Source organism: Apteryx rowi, unplaced genomic scaffold (assembly GCF_003343035.1).
Source record: "Apteryx rowi isolate R43461 unplaced genomic scaffold, aptRow1 scaffold_117, whole genome shotgun sequence".
In the NCBI taxonomy this organism is placed as follows: Eukaryota; Metazoa; Chordata; class Aves; order Apterygiformes; family Apterygidae; genus Apteryx; species Apteryx rowi.
The window spans coordinates 1,992,404-2,015,161 of record NW_020447386.1 but is presented as its reverse complement, the minus strand read 5'-3'; the positions used below and the strand labels follow the sequence as shown (position 1 = coordinate 2,015,161).

General features: G+C 36.5%; 1 protein-coding gene across 6 annotated transcripts in view; it reads left to right on the top strand.

The window, feature by feature from the left end:
* Positions 1-22,758, top strand: part of SDCCAG8 (serologically defined colon cancer antigen 8) — a 115,910-nt gene that overhangs the window by 73,860 nt on the left and 19,292 nt on the right. Inside the window, exon 17 of one of the 6 annotated variants that reach the window (XM_026081953.1) lies at positions 2,995-3,236. The exons of the other annotated variants lie outside the window; for them this stretch is intronic. Coding sequence (XP_025937738.1) covers positions 2,995-2,998 — 4 coding nt within the window. The 3' untranslated portion in view covers positions 2,999-3,236. Of the gene's footprint in view, positions 1-2,994; positions 3,237-22,758 lie in introns of those variants that run through there. 6 annotated transcript variants of the gene reach the window in all.

The following is a 22,758-nucleotide window of genomic DNA, read 5'->3' as shown; positions in this document are numbered from 1 at the left end:
GGGGGACAAGCACTGATTCATCCACTGTGTTCAGCAGTTTTCACAAAGAAGCTCACATAACATACACGTTCTCTAACCTAAAGGTGGAAATTCTAATAAGATTCTGTGTTTTAATTGTCAAAGTGGATTGCAGCCTGTAGAATGTTTATGTAGATGTCTGGTATAAGAAAAGTAGGGATAGATATATTATAGACTATTAGTGTATACTCATTAAATATTTCAATTATATACAAGTTTTGGCATTAAAAGGCATTTGTATCTACTTCAAAGTTTTAAAGCCTTGTTTTAGTTTTGAACAGAGAAATAGAAAGTTCAAATCATCTAGATCCTGAAGTACCCATAGAAGTACACAGTATTTTAGTGTATATTCTCTCCATTTCAGGAAAAATAGATCTGAGTTTGCGATTAACGGGTGAGCAGTGTGACTCATTAATTCTTCGGCTTCAGACTCAAGACCGTTACTTTTCACGGGTAGGCTTGGTTAGCTGGACTGCTGGCCTCCAACATACGCAGGCTATTAAAACTTCTACAAACAGATGCAGAGGCACCTTTCTGCTTACAAAGTAGGTGTTCCCACTGCAATCTGCACTGGCACAGCAAGACCAGTCGCAGTGTTGCTTTTGGGGGAAAATATTTTTTTTTCCTTGTTGTTCCTATAGAATTATTAGCATCTAGTTGAATTTAAGAATGATTTGTTAGTTTTTAGGACAACCTTTCCTCTGTGTCAAAATGGAATAGACCTATTGAACCTATGCTCTGCTGCACCAGCAGTGACTATACACTAGAAAAGATTGAAAGCATTAATCCAGAACAGAAAAGTGGTTTGAAAGCAGCGTGGTTGTGCTGCAGGCAGTGCCTTACCTTCTGCTGATGTTTTGATGACAGCAAGGAGAGAAAACAGGACAGTGATAGTGCTTCTCATGTTAAATATTGTAGAATATGTAAATATGGCAGAGATTACTAGGTGTTTGAACCATGGCCAATATACTTTACCAGCATTTTAAGGGGGGGACTCTTTTAACATCTTTTTTGTGATGAATCTGCACTGTATTTATTTAAAATCCAGGTAATTAGTGGCAAAGCTGCTATAAAAAGCTGCTGTAAAAATTCAATGTAATTTGATTTTTTTTCCATATGAAAACCTAAATAGATTTTTCAGCATCAGTCCCCAAATGCTATAAATTGGCTATGAACTATTCAGTTCTAAGTGAAGAAAAACAGCAAGTATAACAACTACAACAAATAGCCCTCATCTTTTTTGCTCCCTGATCATGTGCAGTAGTTTCCTGTCTAATTTTCTATCTGCTGTTCTTCTAGCTCCTGTTAGAAAAATTCTTTTATCAAAATTATTTTGAATTAATTTGGGGCCTAACGTTTGCATTTATATAATAAAAAATGTGGTATTTGTATTTAAGAAGAAATCTCTGTCACTGCTTGTGTTCTGCTATGAGAATATAACAGGCCCTGATGTAACTATTTTGTAGAAGGAGCAAGATCTAACTAACTGATCAATCACGATTTCTTTAGAATAGCAATGTTTTGGCAGTTGTGATACCTGCATTCCTAAAAATGCACAAGATAACTTTGCCATTCCTATCTTTCTCTCTGAATATGTACTGCATATGAATATTGTCTGAAATGATATACCAAGTTTTTAAAAAAAGATTACTTTAAATTACAATAATCAAAGATGGTTTTTAATCAGTGTTTTCAGTGTAATACGCATATCCATCCCTTTCACTGTGTTTTGCTCAGTGAAATATGGCATTGAAAGAAGTAGATGTCCATGAACATGAGTTTAAAAATTTGCAGTTCCTGTGACTATGGAGACGTGTTAATACTGCAGTGGAGCTTAAAAGGGGTGTTCATTTATTGTTATTGATCTAGCAAGCCTGTAGCTCTTTGCTTTCAAATGTATATCACATTTGTTCTTGTTTTGATTTTATTTTTTTAATTTTTTTAGCTATGTGCTTTTAATTTTAGACAGCAATTTGTGTGGCTAAGTTATTATCTCAAAGGTATTAGGTAACATGTGGCAGAGAGTCACTGCTGTGCCACTGGAAATGAGMTGGTCAGCACAGTGACTTCACAGATCTGAGTCTTGGAGGAATGAAATGTTGTCTGTTATGTGGCAGAGAGCGCAGAGGTATCAATTTTAACTCTAAAGCAAATTTTATGGCTAAATTCTGCAAATTCCCAGTCTGTAGATTTGTGTTCATAGTAGAAATTAGAAGGTAGCAGAAAGTACACTTTTTTTTTTTTTTTATAACTACTGAGATAGAAAAATAGCAAAGAGTAAATAAAATATGTAGCAAAAAAAAAGGTTAAGCCACCCTTCTATTCCCTTGCTGTGTCCCACTCCACAAAAATAGATTCCAGGAGAAGTAAAATTCAAATCAAATTAAATAATGCTACTTAAAATGTTGGTTCATTCTCTCCAATTTTTATGTTTCCAAACCAAATTCTAAGGCATAGTGTACACATTATCCCCTCTCTAGTTAGGCCAGTTCTATAAATGCAGATCCACTTTCTCGCAAGCTCTATTCTCTTCCAATTTTGGGAGTAAGAAGCAAAAGACAGGGATATTCCTAGATGCGTTATTGATGGAACACATTCATTAGTAACTAATATTTGGTCAAGCTGCCGTGGGTCAGGATTTTATCAGGCTATTTAAGCTTTCAGTGAAGTTGATTAACAACTCTTGGGATGTACAAAGCTCAATTACAGCTTTACTTTTCTGCATCTATTCTTCCCCTAGAGCAAGCATTTGATTGTACTTCATCTATTTAGATATTTTCTTCTGTGGAAAAGCCAGCATCTAAAATGTGAAGCATTTCATTTTATATGCTAGCTCTTCTCTGTATATATTTTTCCTTTTAAAGACCTAGATGATGTGTGGAAATACAGCAAATATGGAGTGATGTCTCTATGTAGCAGAAGAAAATCCCAGTAACTTTCCTTTTCTTTTTTTTCTTTTTTTTTTTTTTTAATAAGATGAGCCATCCATGCCTTTCCTTTATACCAGGCAGCAAGAAAGAAAGAGTGTATGGACAATAGTTTTTATGAAGTGTGTGGTGTGTTTAAAATGCTTTTAGTAAAACATGAATTTAGAAGCTTCTAGTTACTGTTTTCCAAAGACTGTTCGGTACGTGGAATCTGGGGCTATGAGTGCTCTCTGAAACTTCTGTTTTGGTGATCAGCGTTGATATTTTTCACTCTAATGTGTGTATGATCACTGTTCAATCTGTATAACATTAACAATAACAATACATTTTAGGCAAATTTGTATGGGGCTTTTTGTTGTGGTAGTCTTTGGGGGGGGGGGTTTGACATGTATTTCAACTATATTTTTGGTAGCTAAAGTTAAAAAGAAGAGCCTACAGGACTGGCAGTTTGGGGCAGATGTGTGTCTATTCCTCAGGCATCAGTGGTTGTAAGTTAACTACAAAAATGTTATAACCATCTGTGTAACAAGACGGCAGAGATCTGCTCTTGCCTGTTACTATAAATAAGAAGGAAATTTGTTTGACTTCATCGACATTGGATTTATAAAGACTATATGTGTCAAATTGTGCTATGTGCCATGTTGCTGAGATGTGTCTGCAGCCAACTACCTGGGGTGTCTTCCCCTTCAGACATTCTAGTGAAGTGCAGCAACTGTGCAGAAATGTCTGTGTAGCACAACATGTGACAAATTATATTTGTTTTCTACCTATGGGGAAATGTATGATTCTCATGGATAATCTTATCTGGAAGAGTAGCTAAAATGGATTCTTAAATGGACCACTCAAGGAGTTGGGCAAAATACATGACATTCAGTTTGACACTGACTTTAAAGGGTTTTTTTTCCACCATTAAAAAATTTTTGTTGTTACTAAAAGATAGTGTATGAGTGAACACGTATGTGTGAAAGAATTGTATTAATTTCAGATAGCTGATCTGCTGTCRCTATTACACTCCTCATTACAAGTTTTGGATTTCTTTGGCAAATCAATTGATTAAAAATTCCAAATTAGTTCTTGATAATTGAAGCAATTATGTTGCATTAAAAATTTTACATTTTCTGCCTAAAGCTCTTGTGCATTTTTTGTGTCTCTTCCAGAAATAATGATGGGTAGAAAAACTCAATTTTGACCATTGCTGAAAAAGCCCTTCTCCCTGTCCCATCCATTTCTCTGTCATATGTTGAATATATTGTCTTCCTTATTTTTATTGCATTGATGGATTAGTATTATTTTTAGGTAACAATGAAGTAATTGTTACCATCTCCTGACTAGACCAATCATTTGTTTTGAAAGGTAATTATAGAATAAAGAAGCCATTAAATTATGGCTTTTTAGTTTAGGATGCATTCATTTTTATATTGAAACTAGAGATAAGCATGCATATTGTCTGTAATATCTTTCCTGAGCGTCATTATTCATGCCCCCATATCTTTGGTGTGGTTTCACTGTAACAGGACTGCTCTAAGAACTGGCGACTGAGCTGTTTGTGTGGCCTTTTGTTCACGGAGTTTGCGTGTAAAAAGCTCTCTGGTCACTGTGTCCTGCATTGCAGTGCAGCCAGATAAAACTCTCAGTTCTGCCCAGAATTTGGGGTTATCACTATTACTTAATTTTTATTGCCTTTTGATAGATTCACATTGTAGGCTGAGGAACATATACTCCAGAGACATACTATTAGGAAATAATCAAAGAATTTTGTGTGTGTGTGTGTATACATACATACATACATACATACATACATACATATATATACACACACACACACACACACACACACAATGTAACAAATCCTGTCAGAATCTAAAAATGTATTTGGCTTTTGTTTAATGTGTTTGGCTGTTTGCACACAGTACACATGGTCTGGAATAGAAACTGGATGCTTAAAATCTCTCCCTCCCTCTTCCTCTCTAGCTCAGTATTTGTTTATTTCCTATATATATGTCTATTTAATCCTTCTTTCCTCTCTCTCTTCAAATGTGTGTGTATATAGTGTGTGTGTGTATATGCATATATTATTTATGCTTTTATATGCATGTAATCTATATTAGCATTTTCATTTAAGCAGTTTCATTTGTATAAGATTATATAAGCCCCTCAAATACCGGTTTTAAAGATTTGTTCCCCAACTACTTGAACAGCAGATATAGAAAGCAGAACATTATCTTAGTTGTTACAAAACCTGAAAATATATACAGAGAGTGAAATACAGGGTCTCCAGAAAACGCTGCGAAATAATGTGCAAGTCAGTTGTTACCCTTCTTGAGAGGCAGATGGCATACAGAGAGAAATACTGCTCACAATTTTCAGGTACACGTTTAGAGAACTTAATAATGCTTGGTAAGATGTGTTCTAGGTCACTGTGTACTGTATTCTACYGCAGCTATCACTATATATAAATATTTTTTTCCTTTGGGAATATATTGATCTCCATTGTGAAGGTCATTAGGCCTCACTACTCCAATTTGGAAAGCTGTTTCCAGCACTGCTGGTCTACTAGTTTAGGTCTTTCTTATTTTCAGCCTCAATTTATTTCTGGTAACTTGCACCTATTTGTCCTTGAGCTAAAATTGGTGTAAGTAGTTCTTTGTTGCTTATATGTTTTTTGTTTGTTTATTTTTTAATCTACACTATATTTATAGACAATGGTTATATCCCTCCAGTCTTTCTTCTGATCCGTAAGTGAAGCCTTCCTTTTTTGTTCTTCTTACTGCAACAAGCTCTCCAGGTTCCCCAGTTTTGCAGAACTGTCTGCAGTGTTTTGGATGAGGATATTTCGGTGTCTTATATGGTGGAATTAATATATTTGCTGGAAATTCCTGACTGAGGGATCCTATGATCACATTTGCCTTTTTTGACAGCTGCATAATACTGGCTGTTGATAATCCTTCTGCATCAGAGAAGTGCATCCCGGACCTCTTCCTCCCAAGTAATTTTAAATTGCTAGCAGAGGCTTTCGCTATGAATTCAGAATGCACTAAGTCCCTAGTTTAAGACTTTGTACTATCGAATTTCATCCCATTTCTGCTATTCCACTCTTCTGAGTCATCTAGTTCTTTTTGTGCAATAGCCCAGTCCTTCTCTAAACTGATGACATCTCTTTAATTTATCAGCACGCTCCCACTTTTTGTGCTGAGTCATTATTCAAAATACTCAAAAATCTGGTTAAATTCAACTAGAAGAAATCCATTTATAATTCTTCCTCACCTTCAGTTGTTCCTACCAGTTGTACTCTTTATTTTAGTTACTTATCAAACTGACAGTTCCTTTATTAATCACCATCTTCTTTTTCTTAACTTAGTTAACATTTGCTGCTGTGGCATGATATTAAATATTTTGTTGAAGCCAACATTGGTAAGATTTATTGCATTTTCTTTATCAAAAAATCAGCTATCAAAGAATTTAGAACTGATGTGACAGAATCTGTTCGGCTTAATTTATGTTTCAGTTTCTCACGTTTTTCATTTACCTTCATTTCCTTATATATTCTTTTCCTTCAGAACTGTTGTAGGCCTTTATTGCATTTGAAGTTAGATTAATGGGCCAATAGTTGTCTGAATTACCTTCTAAGGATTAGTTAACAATGCATCTGTTTAGATTGCCGTGTAGTCAATGTGAGGAAGGAGGTATAAAGGAGAAAAGGACAGTGTCTGTGTTCACTTTGCACATCAAGACAGCTGGTCAGCACAATTTCTGTGTTTTAGAAACTGGAGAATAATATCTGGGAAAGGGATAGCATAAACCGAAAGATAGTCCATGTCTCAAGGAAGAGCGAGGTAGAAAAATAGCCGGGCTTGCTGCTTCTCTGTTGAACAGCTGTCAACACTCTGAGTAGCACCTCTTCTGCTCAGAGTCTGGTAATTGTCCACTCCTGACAGTATCTTCTACTCTACTGCTTTGATGTACTTTGCCTTTTCCAAAGCAGACACTAGGATAGTTCTTATTCATTACCATCAACTTCTGGGAGTAAAGCCTTCAGCTCACTAATAGTAAGCTCATGCTCTTGTCTACAGGGAACGTAAAAAGCCCTGAAATGTGTTTGGGACATAGAACAGCATAACGTAAGGTTCTAGACTGTTGTTACTCTTTTTTTGACAGTACAGTTATTGGTTTACAAGGTTAAGCATTCATTTAGCATTAATGAAGACTTCTTAATTCTTTTCTCTAAAATGGAGGTGGATAAAGGTGATGGCTTTGGCAGCCCAGTCCAGACTCTTCTTTGATATAGCAAGATCTAGAAATGTTTGCTCCCATGTATATCATCACATTGGTGCTGGAAAAGACTTGCATCATAGGACAGAAGTTCACTTGTGACTTTCCAGTCAAACCCCATTTAATTCTCCTTCATTTGCACAAACTTGCAACTGTTTTAATTTTGGTTGGAAGTCGCTTCAGGTGGTGATGCATGATCCTTCAGTGTTAATCGACCAATTACCCCTTAACCACTGTATCGCCTTGAACCACTTTGCTTTCACTTTGCCCTAAAACAACCAGGTGGTAGTCATGGACTGCTCTTCCCCACCCCTGTGACCCCCTTCCCCAAAGAGGTGAAATAAGAGGTGAGCAAGCTGGATCAAAGTACTCCTTTACTGGCAGGTTCACAGAAACAAAATTGTTTGATGGTAAGGAATAGCATTAAAAACATGTCATAATTCATTTCAGGAATCCACTAAAATGTGTCCAGAGCTACAGAATAAAGGTTTTTACCCAGAGCTCTGGAGGACTGTCCTACCCATGTTCCTCCTAGAAGTACATACTGTTTAACAACCTTTAGCAAGTCATGATGCTTTAGACCGTCTAAAAATTAAGTTGTTGAAATCTTTGACTAATATAGTCACCTTATTTTCTTTCTTCCATATTGTTTTGCATCTGCATTGTTTAAGCTTAATTTTCTGCACTGTATTTCTGTGATATCCCTGTGATATTTGAGAACATAAAATAAYGTTTACAAATACCCATTCTGAGACTAACACTATGCAGTAGTTCAGCAGCAAATATCTAATTGGGGTATTTAACAATAATCGGGATCTTTCTATTGGGTCTTAAGTGAACTCACAATACTAGTAAAATCTGACTATTAACCTATTTGGCAAACTGCTTTAAGCAGGAGCAGGTTTGCTTCTGATTCTGATCTGTGTATAGCGCTCTGAGACTGTTAAACTAAGGCTATTTAAAATCCTCCTTTTTCATATAATGGAGAACTTAAAATGAAGACAGATGAATAACATTTAAACAGCCTTGCAAGTGTGTCATGAAAATTTACCAGCTCCATAACAAAATCTGTGCACCTGCCTACTTCCAAGATTATTGTCTAAGAGAAGGAGACCAAAAATAATGACGATTTATGTTCTTAGTATAATAAGTGAGTAGATTTTTGCAAGGCTATTGGAAGGTAGCTTTCTCCTGATAACTTCAGTATTTTGATTGCATCTCCAGGGTTCAGCCCTGCTCCTATGGAAGTTAATATAACTGTGGATGCTCTCATTTTCCATATTAAAGTCTAACCTGCTTTTGAGTCTTTGAGTATTTAGCCTTGATGTGTCTTGCGCCAATAAATTCCATAACTAATGCTATATTTAAAAACAAACAAAAAAATCCCTAACCTTAATGTTGATTTTTGTTTTCTATTCAATTTAATTTCCTTCAATTTAATTGGAAATGCTGTTGGTTTTGGATTATAAGACTGAACACTTATTTTTGCACTGTGTTCACTAAAACACTGATAGAATCTTCTTTTGCTTATTTTTTGTCTTCCCTGTTTAAGTCATATTCTTTTCTACAGTTCTAGTCATATTCATTATCCATTTTTGAGGGCACTCTAAAAAAAAAAAAGTGCCATCCTAAAAATTTAAATATAAATGTTGTAAGAGTTGATTGTGCCTTGCAATAGTGCAAACCAGTGGTAGCCTAATAGTAACAGACATTGTGGTAGTCTTTAGAGATGCTAGCATAAATGTGTTATCCTTCAACTGCTAATCACAGAAGTTGTACTGAAAGAGAGATTATAAAAATGGCTATAAGGACGGTATGGTAAGAGCTACTTAGCATCTACATTTCCAGTGTCCTCAAGGCAGTGCTACATGTGCTTAGAGCTTCTCAGTTTGGTTCTGAAATGAAGCAGTGATAATGGGAAGTATGAAAGGGATGGAAAAGGGTAATAAGATTATTCTGTGTTTAACTTGTTCTTTCTGAATAGTAAATTCATATGTGAAGGGAAAGAAAGGGGAAATGAGCTTTTTTTTTTTTTCTTTTTTTCCAAACATGTCTTGATTAACCTTGGAGAGTCAGATTTTGCCCTTAGTTACACATATGTAAATACACTCTTGCCCCAAATGTGACATCTCATTATTTAGGACTTGATCCTGAAGGATCTTCAGAATTCTGATTTGCTTCAAGTTAAGGTTGCCAAGCAGTTCCAGGCCTCCAGTTTCAAAAGGCTGTCCTGGTGGCATGGCTGAAATTACAGTAGTCTTCCCTCTCCTTTTGTAAAGTGGTGTAAGTCTTCTGAGTGCTACAGGTCCCCACACTAGCAGGGATTTAGCCTTAGTTTTAGCTATGAGAATTACACATAGTCAAAACCAGCTTTCTTTTTTTGGTTCTTTGTTTTTATCTCCTGGTTGGATCAGTCAAATGGCTGCTTTCCCCCCCTCCCCCTCCAGTAGTTTCAGAACTAAAAAAGCTCACCTGTAAATTAACACCAAGCATGAACAGTTGTACACAATAAATGTTTGGAAATGTGTGACCCTAAAAGCAGTGTGACTTTTACCGTCATGACAGCTCTTGTAATCTGCTGCGCCATATCGCACATGTATTAGATGATGCAAATACTTGTGCTTCCCGAATCAGTTTTATGAATAAAATGCACAGACAAGCTGAACTGAGGCATGTATCCAGGGGAAGTGGCTTTCAAAGGCTGGGCACAAATGGAACCTCTTCATTGGCTCTCCGTAATGTTAACCCATGTCAATAAAATCCACAGGAAATGTGTCTAACGTTCTGTCCTTTTTAAATTTCCATTTTTAATAGCAATAAGACACTGCAAGCAGTGCATTTCTGGGGGATTATTGCATTTCTTGGGTGGCTGAAGTCACTCACCCTTCAGCCTTGTGCCTCGCAACACACCCGAGGCGAGCAATAATCCCCAGCAAGGCACTGCCTGTCTTATCTTATTGCTTAATTATTATACCTATTTAATGCTGCTTAGAACATTGTCAGCTGTTGAGAAAAGGTAATTATCACTAGTCAAATGAAAAACACTTTTTTGGCTGCCTTACGGATACACATTTTACTGGTACCTTGATACATAATGAAGCCTGATAGCAAAACTTTTGCTTGTCTCTTCTTCAATCCACAGCTGTTTCCCTGCTAAATTCATCCCATCTGTCTCCCCTTCCGTAAGGCTGTAGGCAGTATAGCATAAGTACAGAAGCAGTTCAGTGCTATTTTGGATAAACATAGCTGAAATTTGAATCTTTGCCATTTGCAATGCACACATTTTGTTTTACTGCTGTAAAGAGAGCTGTCAAAATAAAAACTACATGGATAATTTACTGAAATACAGTCAAATAAAAGGATGATCAAAGGGGAAAAATGAAGATATATTATAGGGTCACTCTTACTTTCAGTGTATATTCTGAGCAATGTAATTGTTGACCTCTTGACATTGCTGGGTTCAGAGCAATTGGTTTCAGAGCTAATAAGAAAAGTAGAATCCACTGAATTAGAGCATAGCATAAAGAAGTGCAAACTGCATGCCAAAAAGGTTAATTGTAGCAGGTAGTTATTATTTGTGATAGTGCCCTGTGAGATATCTGCCAAGCTGTAGTTCTTTGCTCCTTTTATAAGCAGTATATAATTGTATAGGATAATACAGCGTGGTAGTTAAAACCAAGATTTCTGTATGTGTCTTTTTGTCTCTGAAAATGGAAGGACACCATAATGATCACTGTGAGGAAGGTGGACCAGGCTCATCTTCAGGGTTCATCTTCAGTGTTTGCAGTTTTAGTTGGCATGGAAAAATATATATYAAAGATTGATACAGTCTTTTTCATTGAGTCTGTTATTCTTAATTGGAGTGGGTAGTTAGTGATCAAAGGCTTGTGTTTGAAATACCCAGACTTTCTGGAACACAATATCCAGATCCTAGTAGGGTCCACTCTGTAATTCACCTTTGTGATTTGAATAATTTGAGTACTCTCCAATATATAACATTTGAGAATCTTTCAGACAAAACCATTAAAGACAGTTGTCTATTTTGCCTAAGTGTTAAAAATCGTGTGGCACCTCAGGAAGAGGTAGGAAGAGAAGAGTTTGGACAGCTATATGTTGGGTATATTTTCCTTTCACTATGTTGTTGTGTACTACCTGCCCATCTCAGAGAACACTAGATTTCATCAGCACTGTATCTATATGGTTGGTGCAGGCTTATGAATCTTTTGTAGGAGAATCTTAGAAGTTTTTCCTTTGTTAACCCTGATGTGTTTTTGAGAGATTTCCCCATATTTCCCAAAGCTGATACTTAAACTGTAGGCTTGTGCATCCAAATTCTGTATTATGTTAGGGAAGATAAAGATGAACAAAGCCATATTTGACCTAATCTAGAAGATGTTCTCCTTGAAATTAAAAGAAAAAGGTAAGTAAGGTAATGTTGGTGAACAATGAAATGATGCCAGTATAAAATTTATCTAAATGTTACAAGCAAAAAGTTCCTTTTGAAAAGAACAGTTTGTGTAATTGACTAATAGTGAAATACTGTTTTCAGTGTTTTCTACTGGGTAGAGAAGGGGAAGAAAAAGGATGTTAGATCATTAGCTTCTTCAGTACTTCAGGTTTTCAAGCTGTATCAAAAGAAACAAAGCCTTTCATAATATTATTGAAAAAGGTACTGCTACGTGAAAAGCTTACACAWTGGATTTCTTGCAAATATATATAAAATCAGTACTCTGTGGTAAGATCTAAGACTGCATTACTCCTTTATGTTTACAGGAATATTAGACACTGCATTGAAATATATTCAAAGATTGTGAAATATTATTTATAGTTTTGTTCAGTAATATGAATACAGATAAGGATGACTTAAACTGGGAGACTGAATGTCAGTATTTAGTCCTCCTGTAACTAATCCAGGAGCTGGTTACACAGCTCCTGCACCAGAACTAGTGTTCTCATATTTCAACTTAAATGAAAACAGGCTCCACCATTCTTTAAAGGAAGCCTGATTCTTCCAGGACTCTACCATAACAGTACACCTGGTAGCCTCTTTGTGGATCACATTCAGATGAACAACATCCCCTAGATTTAAGATTGTAAAAGCCCTACCACAGTCTGAAGACTTTCAGTGCATGAAAGCTTATGCTGAAAGCTTATGCTGAAACCTGCTAGCTGAACAGGAACATAGCCAATTTTACCTTGTCAGCCCCTTGGAGAAAGTTGCTGCAGGAAGATCAAGATTAAGAAACTGAAAGGAGTTTGARTATTATGCAGGGTCATGTGTAAGAGCATCTCTCCCTCTGCCTCCCATCAGGTCTGATTGAAAGAGCAGTTGTATAGTCTTGTGTGAACAATTATTAGGTCACCCAAACATTGTAGTGTAGATCCAGGTACTAGGACCATCTTGGAACAATCGCTTTTATAGTAAATATATTGTGATATTCTTGAAAGTCCTACAAAGCTCTGAGGTCACCTTTTGAAAAATAGCATATATTAGCTTGGTCATCTGGTTTTGCATGCAACTGTGCAAATCATTTGCAGTAAAAGAAGAATGTTGAACATCTGAGGGAATGTGTGCATGCACAAACTTAGTGTTTCAGCAAGCTTAATAAGCCTTTTCCTCTCCAAAAGGAGTGATTTACTATTGTACTGTTATCTGTTGGAAATTGTTAACCTCTGCTAGAACCATTCAGGTAGCCTCTGTAAGTTCATATGAGAGGACTGTATCCTCATGCATAACTAATTCAAAAGATCTACTGAGCTTTTTCCAAACATAATTCCAAAGCTGCACAAATCTGAAAAAAACAAAAATTTTTACAGAGGGCTTCACCCTCTTACAGGGTTTACACAAAAGAGAATCAGGGATGGAGGAGACAAGATCATAAGCAAAGCAAGCTACAGTGGCTATAGGTTTCTTTCCCACGTGCAATGTATTAAGAAATCTGTCAATCTCATGCTTTTCAGGTATTTATTACCTTATTTTTGCCATTAAGAGTGCCTTGCCAGAAGTATGTCCATTTGTTGATAATGTGATCAAAGTTTATGTGTGATTACAAGTTTATGTAAATTCCAGGTGATTCCTTCRCCCACATTGTCAAGTGTGCTTCCACTGTTGGGGCTGTTTGTGGTGATCTGGAGCTAATAAGGAGATTTCCTTCTGTTATGCAGTAAGGTCAAATCTAGCACTTCAGATACTCATTCATTTTTGTCTGTCATCTTTTCCTCATGTCCAGGATTTTTTTTTTTCTGCCTGTGTGTTCTTAGTTCAGACAGAAGGCCCTATATTCCACCCTTTCCTTCTGCAGATGGACTGAAGGAAAGCGCTGTTTTCTGTTCTTTCCTCTTGACCTTTTCCAAATTTTCTTGTTTCAAGGTAATTTTAGATAGTCCATCTCTACACATGGAAGGATGTGTTTTCTGATAATGTTTTTAATATTTCCAGATCTTCTGAAAAAATATTTTTGGAAGTTACACAGTAAACAAATACCTCCATGTGCTCAGAGTTCTTCATGCCACTTACTTGTGTGCTCGGTTCCTTGTGAGTTGTGTGGTCAAAAACAAAAGCCAATAAAATCTTTACAGATTTTTATTACTTTTAATTCTATCTTAGCTGTCTTCTCTCCCACTTTCAATTGTGCTTTTTCTTGCAATAATTAGATTGATAAATTAGTGGTTAGGAGTTCTAATTAGCATTTATAACCTGTAAGTTCCATTGTTTGAAAGTACTTTTTTTAATAGCAACATGACGTAAACTGAACAATACATTCCACCTATATGGCACATAAATGTTTTTTTCTTATTTTTGCCTAGGTTCCCCCAAAGACCTAATCACTGTAGCACACAATTTTAAGTGCTTGCAGGTCATCTGTAGAACAACAACAAAAAATGCCTTTCATTCAGCAATAGTGCAGATTTTGCACATGTGCTGTTAATACAAAGAAAAGTTTACCCTATACTGCTGTGTTAAAATGCTTCCCTCTGAATTTTTCTTCTCTGAACTGGAGCTGGAGTCAGCACCACTCTGTTTCATTTGTTAAGCCCCACCTAAAGTACAGAAGCTCTTAAATGATTGGCACTATTCATGCAAAATCAAAGTTAAAATTAATTTTGGTAAAAATGTGGAACTGATTAGAGTCCTGATAGTTAAATTACTTAACAGAAGAAGTTTAACTACTGTTAAAGTAGCAAGGTAAACAAATGATCTTTCCCACGTTACCCAAGATGTTAGTGTTGTTTGTGTGAAAATACCTTATTAAAAATTTTGTCCCACTAAACATTATTCTCTCCTATAAACTGAATTTCTATTTGTGTCTTCAAATTATACATGTAGGGGTTCTTTCCTTTACAATCCTACTGAGGAGGAATTTTTTCCTAATACTTCAGTGACTTTCTGCATCAGATTGGAGAGTAACATTACAGTCAGTAATGTTTACATAAACAAATGTAAATTCAAATTAAATGTATTATTTAAATAGCATAATGGAAACACATGGTGCTTTGTAGTCATGTAATTAAAGAAGATCTGTGCCTCCAGGAGTTTATGATCTAAAGATCAAAACCAGTTCCACATGCAACAAATCTCTCCTAAATATCAGTGTACAATTTTGGGATTTTTGTCTTGCATCTATTTCAGCATAAATTTTACTCTTGAGCAGAGATTTCGCCCAGGTCAGTACACAGGATATACCCATGTAAGTACTGTTTGACATGTAAAGCATAAGTAGGGTACTTGATGCTTTTTGCAGGGCAGTTCAGTCTTAGCACAGAAAAGCCTGGTATCTTATTGTAAAGATTTATACCTAACATATATAGCAAAAACACGGTCGGCTTAACTTTGTGGATGATATTATATTTGTTAGGAAAAAAATTCAAACCGTTTTCTTCTATAACAAGGAGTCTGACTAGCTGGGCCTTTTTTTCAGTGGTGCAAGTAATTTTGTTCAAAACTGCATTTGAGCTAAATTATTCACTCATCCTGGGACAATAACCTGTGTTCACTTTTCCAGCTAAGCCAGCTAAGAATATGGGAAGCAGACAAGCCTCGTACTCCATCATTGCCTTATATAATGTGGTGTTTTGGAAATGATGATGAAGGCCACCAGGATATTTCAAGCTGAAATAGTAGACACATAAACTGAAAGCTTTGCTTGCTATTTGTAATGTTTTCCCCCTTCTTTCCAAAACGCTATGCTCACAAATGAGAGCTGTTGCTGTTGTTTTTTTAAAAAAAAATCAGGCCTTTTTATCCTTTGAGGAAGTCTTTGCCTGAATTGCTGGTTGAGTACCCTCAAAAGCCCTGGACTCCCAACTCAGAAAAGTTCAGATCCCACCTAGGTACAGCAAGCCCTTTGTTAGTCTATTTTAAGTCTTAGTTTTCTTCCTACAATATACTACAAAAGGGGCTGGGTTGTACACAGGTTGTAACTGTCAAGTGCGATGTCTCCAGATTTCTTCCAGTTATTGTGATCAGGACGCTGAAGAGAATTTTTCATTTCTTTCGGGTGTGGGGAGCTAAATGAAGCCCTGTCTGTGAACTCTCTGTGACTCACAAGTAGCTGCCAAAGATGAAGCCCCATTGACTCTCTAGTGACTTAGCTGCAAAATAGTTGGGCAGCTCAGAGAAGAGGCAACTTTTGCTTTCAGCCTCCTTGCCTGAGCATTTTCGCTAAGTTAAGGTAGGGTTGGGCAGCACCTTGCGTATTAGCATCCTTTGGTTCCATGCTTTCTTCTCAGTTGATGCTGTTGCCTAGGATTGCACGCTTCAGAGGTGCTACTACGTTTGGGTTTTGTCAATCATTTAAATCCATAAAAGGTGGGGTCTAATCATATCCTGAGCCTCTACATGTTTTGTGTTATGGCAGCTATCAGAGACTTTCAAGCATTTTGTTGCAGTGTTATTGCTTTAGATATAGCAGTTCTTCAAGTTTTGTGTTTCCTCATTTCCAATACTGTGGTACAGTTCCTGGCATTGTTATGTTAAGGCTGTCTGTGTTCTGTGTAGAAATAATGCTGTACTGATCTTTTCTGAAGTCTTCTAAGACAAAGTTGTGAAATGGTTATGTGGTATAAGTGATAAACATTAATGAATGTTGGCGCTTTCGTTCCAGATCACTCTGAGTAAAATTTTTATGCTTCAGGTATGGTTGTATATGAATCAGGGAAAAGCAATAGATTTTTCCCACAACATGTGATAGTAAAACTCCTATCTTCTGCCTGTTGATAACTGAATTTCCTGTCTATTGCATGCTTTTTTCTTTTCTCTCTCTTTCTTTTTCTTTTCCTTAACTAAACTGCAGCTTTATGAGCAGAATGAGCCTTTAGATCATATGGTATGTGGCTTCACACAAACTTTTACCACATGGCAGGGCTAACTTAGCAACCAAGATTTGTTTTCCACTTCTTCCTACTCATTCCTTTTATCTTATGCTGACATATAGGATTCTGTGCTGTACAGAAGGACGCCCTAAATGACAGCCAGTGTAGCATTGTGCTTGGGACCGGCGTATTTGGATCTGGGCTCAGATGAAGGACTCATGCTCAAAAACATTCAGTGCTCAGCAATCCCAAATATCAATTTTCTTTCGTAACTGTTGAATCGGTGATAATCTTACAGTTCTAGTGCAACATACTGCAAAAAAAACCTTTTGCAGTTGGGGTACCTTAAAAATTTCAGGGTACTGTGTGTAGAAGAATAAGCAGATAAATTTCCCAAGAGGGTGCAGACTCGGTCATCTTAAAAGGAGAAAAAAGACCCGAAGCAAAATACAGAGGTCCTGTGAAAAGAGACAATAACTCTGACATCAGGCAGTTAAATAACAGACTCTGATGCGGAAAACTGTCCCAGATTCCAACATTCCTTTCAGATGACATTAGAAGACAAGGTAGACTTAGCATGAGAAGTAGTGTCTTTGTATGAAGAGATTGCTCTTGTTAGGCCCATATGTGAACCATATATCCAGATTCTCTCTACATCCGCTCACATGTCTCCCTGTCAGCATCTGAAGAGAGATCCCCAAATGTTCAAATGTACCTTTCAGATCAGAGTTTAATTTTAGAAGACTGTTTTGGCCTATTAATTTTGATTATAACAGTGCTCTGATGGAGGAGACATCAGACTGCAAGTAGAATTTCAGAAGTCAGAACACTACCAAGTTGTTGAAATAAGAATACGTGCAACATACGGTCAGTTATAAGTCACAATATATGTATATACTAAAATATACATATATAAAATATATGTTCTTATTGAATAAGTAATAATACATCTGGGAGATTTGTTCTTCACATGCACTTTGTATGTTACAAACTGCTTTGTGGAGGCTGAATACCTTCATGATCTCCATGTGTAGGATGAAGAAAGGCAAAGTTTAAAAGCCCACATAAGGGTAGTTCCAGGGCTGTGACACTGGTGTAAATTTGGAACTTCAGTACTGCAAAACTAAAAATGTTAAATATTCTTAGATATTTTTGCAGTTGGTCTATTTTCTGTTATTTAACCCATAAAGGTTCTTTTCAATTCAATGACAAGCTTTTGAATATGCAAACAAACAAAATGCAAACTTGTGGGGCTCCTATTTAAAACAAAAAAATAGAAAAACAAAAATCCTGGTTGTTTCTTATTGTTTAATACATATAAGTGTAATAAGCACCTAGGCAATTCAGAAGAACCACCCTAATTATTAAATATGATCAGATAATACCTAAGAGCTATAGTGGTAAACCCAATTTCATTGGAATAGTTTGAATACTAAATTTGCAGAAAATTTGCTAACTTAAATCTTTCAGATGCCTTATTGATTACTTAATTTCTCTGAAAGATGTATTTTTTTATTGTGTCCTTAAAATTAAATACATGAAGTCACCACTAACTAGAAATGATACTAAAATGGTAATTCCAAAAGAAAATATTAAATCTGATCGTTTTTCAATGTAATGGTTCTATGGTTTCTGTTATGATAATGGTAGCTGTAAGTGCCTTCATGTAGTTATGGAGGAAGAAATTCTCCTGCTAATGCCCTTCCTTCTCCACATAGTTCTTTCCAGATCAAAGGGGTGTTTTGCTTTCAAATCCCAATTTTTCTTTCTTTATCCCCCAAAAAGGAAAAAAAAAGTATTGTTTCTACAAATTAGTAAAGTGCCCCATAAACCTGGGTGGATGATTTACAATTATTTATTAATATCAGATATTTCAGGTATACCTAAAATATGAATACCACAAACACTGAATAAGCATAAGAATTGTTTCTGCTTTGAAAATTAAAACATTTGTTTTGCATTTATAGCTATGGCTGTTTGTTCAGAAACATTAATGAATTCTTCATCAGGGCTAATCCTTTTCTTAAATGGTTCAAACTGCAATCCAGTGAACTCATTGGAGCTTTTGCCTGGAAACCCTGAAGGGTGAGTGTCTGTAAGAAGCAGTGTAAGGACTCTGCATTAATGGGAGAAGCTCTTGACGGACACAGAACCTTCTTAATTTTCCCTTGTTTGTTAAGAGAACAAAGTATATTATTTTTTGTTAGTCTATAAGCAATAAAGAAGCACACAGCATTTCATATTACTTCTACAATTGTCAGTTTGCACTAGGTCTTGGCCAAGACTTCACCTGTGGTTTCTACTCATTGACCTGTTCTGGGACAAGAAAGTAAAGATACGCGAGCATACAAAGTCCACTTTCTCTGTTGTGCCCAAATCTAGCGCCGTATGTTTTGCTTCCCACCACAGTGCTTATGAGCAATGCTCACAGTAAATTTAAATTCTGAAAACCTTAATGCAATGCATGTTTCACAGACTCCAAAGGACTTCTGTAGGCCAGCTCCTCCATTTCTGTGCCTCAGTTTCTGATGTTATGGAGGATGCCTGTATGGGCTTTTACTGAGGGGAGCACTCTCTAAAAATTGCTGACGGTGGACTGAAATGGGGTATGGGAGCCTGTGTGACAGCTCTTCAAGCACATCTTCTTTTGGACCTTCTGTCACAGCTGATGTTCTGAGAAATACTGAATGTGAATATAGATTTTTTTTTTTTTTTTTTTTGCCTGATGAATTCATAAATCACAAATCCTGCTGGATTATTGCTTTGGTATCCAAAGCAACCTAATGAATAAATATTACTTAATGGGTCTAAAAATGCCTGTTCAGTTTATTGAGGATGCTTCAGAAAAATGCAAAGAGGAAAATCTCTCTCCAGTTCTCCACCCGTCTGTGAAGGGAAATGAAGAAAATTAACACACGTAAAATCAGATGGTTGGGAAAAATTCTCTCTGTTTTCCCAGACTTCTCAAAGAAGATTGGGGAAGGTGGCTAAGCCTGGGCATTAACACCTGAAATGAAAGTTGACTAATGAGCAGAACTGTATGTGAACCAAACCAGGTTTGAGAGAGACTCATCCAAGAGGGTTTGGGTTGTTTCCGGGCTTTTTTTTTGTTCCTTGTTTTTTGTTTTTTTACATTTAYGTAGCTTCAGAATTTGTAAATTTCAAACAGTATGTGTATAACTAACTAAAATCTTAACCTGTACCTATTTATGAACATTTTTTGTTACTGTAGACATCCTCTATAGAGTTCTTTATCTATTATAGCTGGTAAATCCAGCCCTCTATCAAATTTAAACTGAGCTAAATTGCTACATCATTGAATACATTGCCACATTTTACATTTTGAAATTCAAGTGTGTTTTGAACTTCTGTCATCTTTTTTTTAAAGAAAAAAAAAAAGAAAAAGTGGATTTATGGATGACTATGGGAGGAGAGAGTGGCACTTTTTGTTTTGTTTTTGATATAAAAATATCCAAAGTAATTTTGGTGAAATTTAAAATAACCTTGAGACAGAGATGAAAAGATGGAAAATACTAACCATAAAATAATCTGCTTAGAAACTGAGTTTTGCATCCTCAGAAATGCTGGTTTGAACCAAAGCCTCAGCATCGGTCTGCTCTCTTTCTGATGGTAGGACATGGTCTCCCCAACATTTGTTTAGGAACTCTAGCTCTTAAATAGGTGAAGGAAAAAATGTATGTGTTATTTAGTCTAGAAGCAGCATTCCTATATTGTATCAAAAGCTGTTTTTATTAAGGTAGTGGAATGTTCTGTGCTCATTACAATGGAAAGTTGGTGTGGGAAAGCTATTTGGAGGCAAATATATGTAGAGTTTCTATTCTTCCTGAAAAATACTAGAACATACACGTGCTTCATGTTTCCTTTTGCTACCTTCTGCTTTTCTCTGCACAGATAATCACATGAACAATACATGTGAGCAGCATTTGAGATAGAGCTGTTATCTTTTCTCTCTTTGATGTCTTATTTTACTGATGTATGAAAAGTTGAATGAGGAATTAGTGTTTCTGAACAAAAGGTGCTGCAAATCCTCAGCAGACAGAATTGCAGTGCCGTCTGTCCTTACACATTTCCATATCTGCTTGTCCTTCGTTAACTGAGATCGTTATTCATCACAGAGTGGTCGATGAGAGTTTTATAGGAGCATTTATTTACAGTTCCTATGTTCTACGGATTTTTTTTTTTTTAATTTCAGGCTCCAAAGTGTATATTTGCTTTACTGTGACAGTCAATTTTGTCATAAATGGTCAAATGATAACTTATCACAAACGAAACTATTTTTGCAGCCTGTCTTACTAACGTCTAGATTCTGAAAAGACAACCTGGATGCCTGCATGCTAGTGCAACCGGGATTTCAACAGTGTCAATAATCTTTGCTCATCATACAAAAAAATCAGTGTGTCAGTGTATTCATGCAGAGTCATTAGCATACAGACTCACTCCGCTTGCTAACAAAGCATGGTTTGGTGTATTATAGTTTCCTAGTGTGCTTGTCTGATTCACCTCTGACAAAAGCAGAGAGCAAATTCTGCCCCTTCTTCAGTGGCATGGTAATGCAGGAAATAAATCTTAGGGCATAAGGTCTGAAATGGCAGTCATTTAAATAATTCAAATGTAGCAATCATTTYGCCCATGTGCCTTTCATTTCTTTGTTTTGTTTCTCTGTATTTGAAATCGCTGATAGACAAATGATCTGCAACAACATATATTTTTTAAATATCTAGAGCTAAATAATTCCTGTCCTCTTTAAATGCAGTTTAACCAGTTACATGTTAAATAATTATTTGCTCTCTCTTTTGTGGTGTGGAGGGGGGAGTTGGAGGGGAGAAGTAACATACAAGCAGATGTGCTGCTAGATCTACAGGCTTCTGCCAACCATATGGCATCTTAAAGAAAGATGGTTGGAGCGTCTGGATTAGCAAAGAGTCGGGATGGAAAGCCATGTGTCGTGTTGGTACAGGCAGTTGTTTTAGCTCTCTGTAAAAGGCTTCAGGAGATTGTGTAATGGAACAAATGGTACTGCAAGCCTAGTAACAGCCTTACCGCTGCTGGAGAGGCAATTGGCCCCCAGGCGGGTACTGCTTCATCCTTGCTTGTTGGTTTTTTGTGAAGGATTTTTATATCATTATTCTGTGTTCTTCTTTTAATGTACTGGAAACTTGGAGATCAAACTCTGAACTTCAGACGTTAGAGAGGTATTGTGTGTTTAGCTTTTTTTTCACACCCTCATTTTTTTATAAGGAAAACATACAGTTTCCCTCTGTTTAAAATGAGAAGCTTGTGCCCTTCTGCAAATTTGCTGCATCCTTTGTGAACGCTCTGAGAACTGATTCATTCAATTTGTAGCGGATGCCCAGATTTGGGGGGGAAACTGCTCTCTCTGGGATGTACTTTGTTAAAAACAAGATTGGGGCTATTATGCTCGGGGCTATAATGTACCAGCTTGGCATTCGTATTCTGTTTGACAAGTTGCTCTTTATGCAACAAGGGGTCTGCTCCTATCAAAGGCAAAATTCCTTTTGTTTTTAGTAATACAGGATTGGGCCCTTTTGTGTGTGTGCATGCGCGCGTGGACTGGTATTACGGGAGTCTCCCTAGTTCACATCACAGCTCATGGGAGTTATTCTGGATCAGGAAGAAAGCTTTTGTATCTAGATCTGTAACAGAAGTAGGTTTGAGCTGTTCCCCCGCTGTCACACAATAGAAGTCTAAACTCCTCTGCGTGTATCGATGACGTTATGCTGCTAGGTATACCTGCAAGTGCAGGTTTATCTCACCGATACTGTTTGTTTCAATAAAACTGGATTATTTTATTTGAAGAGACTTTAAGTGCATTATGATAGCACATCATGATTTTTATTCAAGGACATAACACGAAGAAAACTGAAATACTCATTCATAGATAAATACTTACATTGTGGTTTCAGAGACGTTAGAAACAAACCATTAACTACAGAAGTATCTTCCCTACTGAGGATCTTTGCTGGAAAATATATTATCTTAAACTGAGATGAATGCTGTTCTAATTTAGCCTAAAATCTCAATAATTTAGAAGTAAAACTGCAATTAGTGCTCTTTTTTTCCTCTTGATTTTTTTTTTCCTTACTGTCCAGAAGGCTCCTTATCTGGAGCTTAGGAAACAGCAGTCTTCAGCTTAACCTGCAGTTTAGTTACAGCAGTACATGCTTTTTCCTGAGCTGCCTTCATGCCCCCC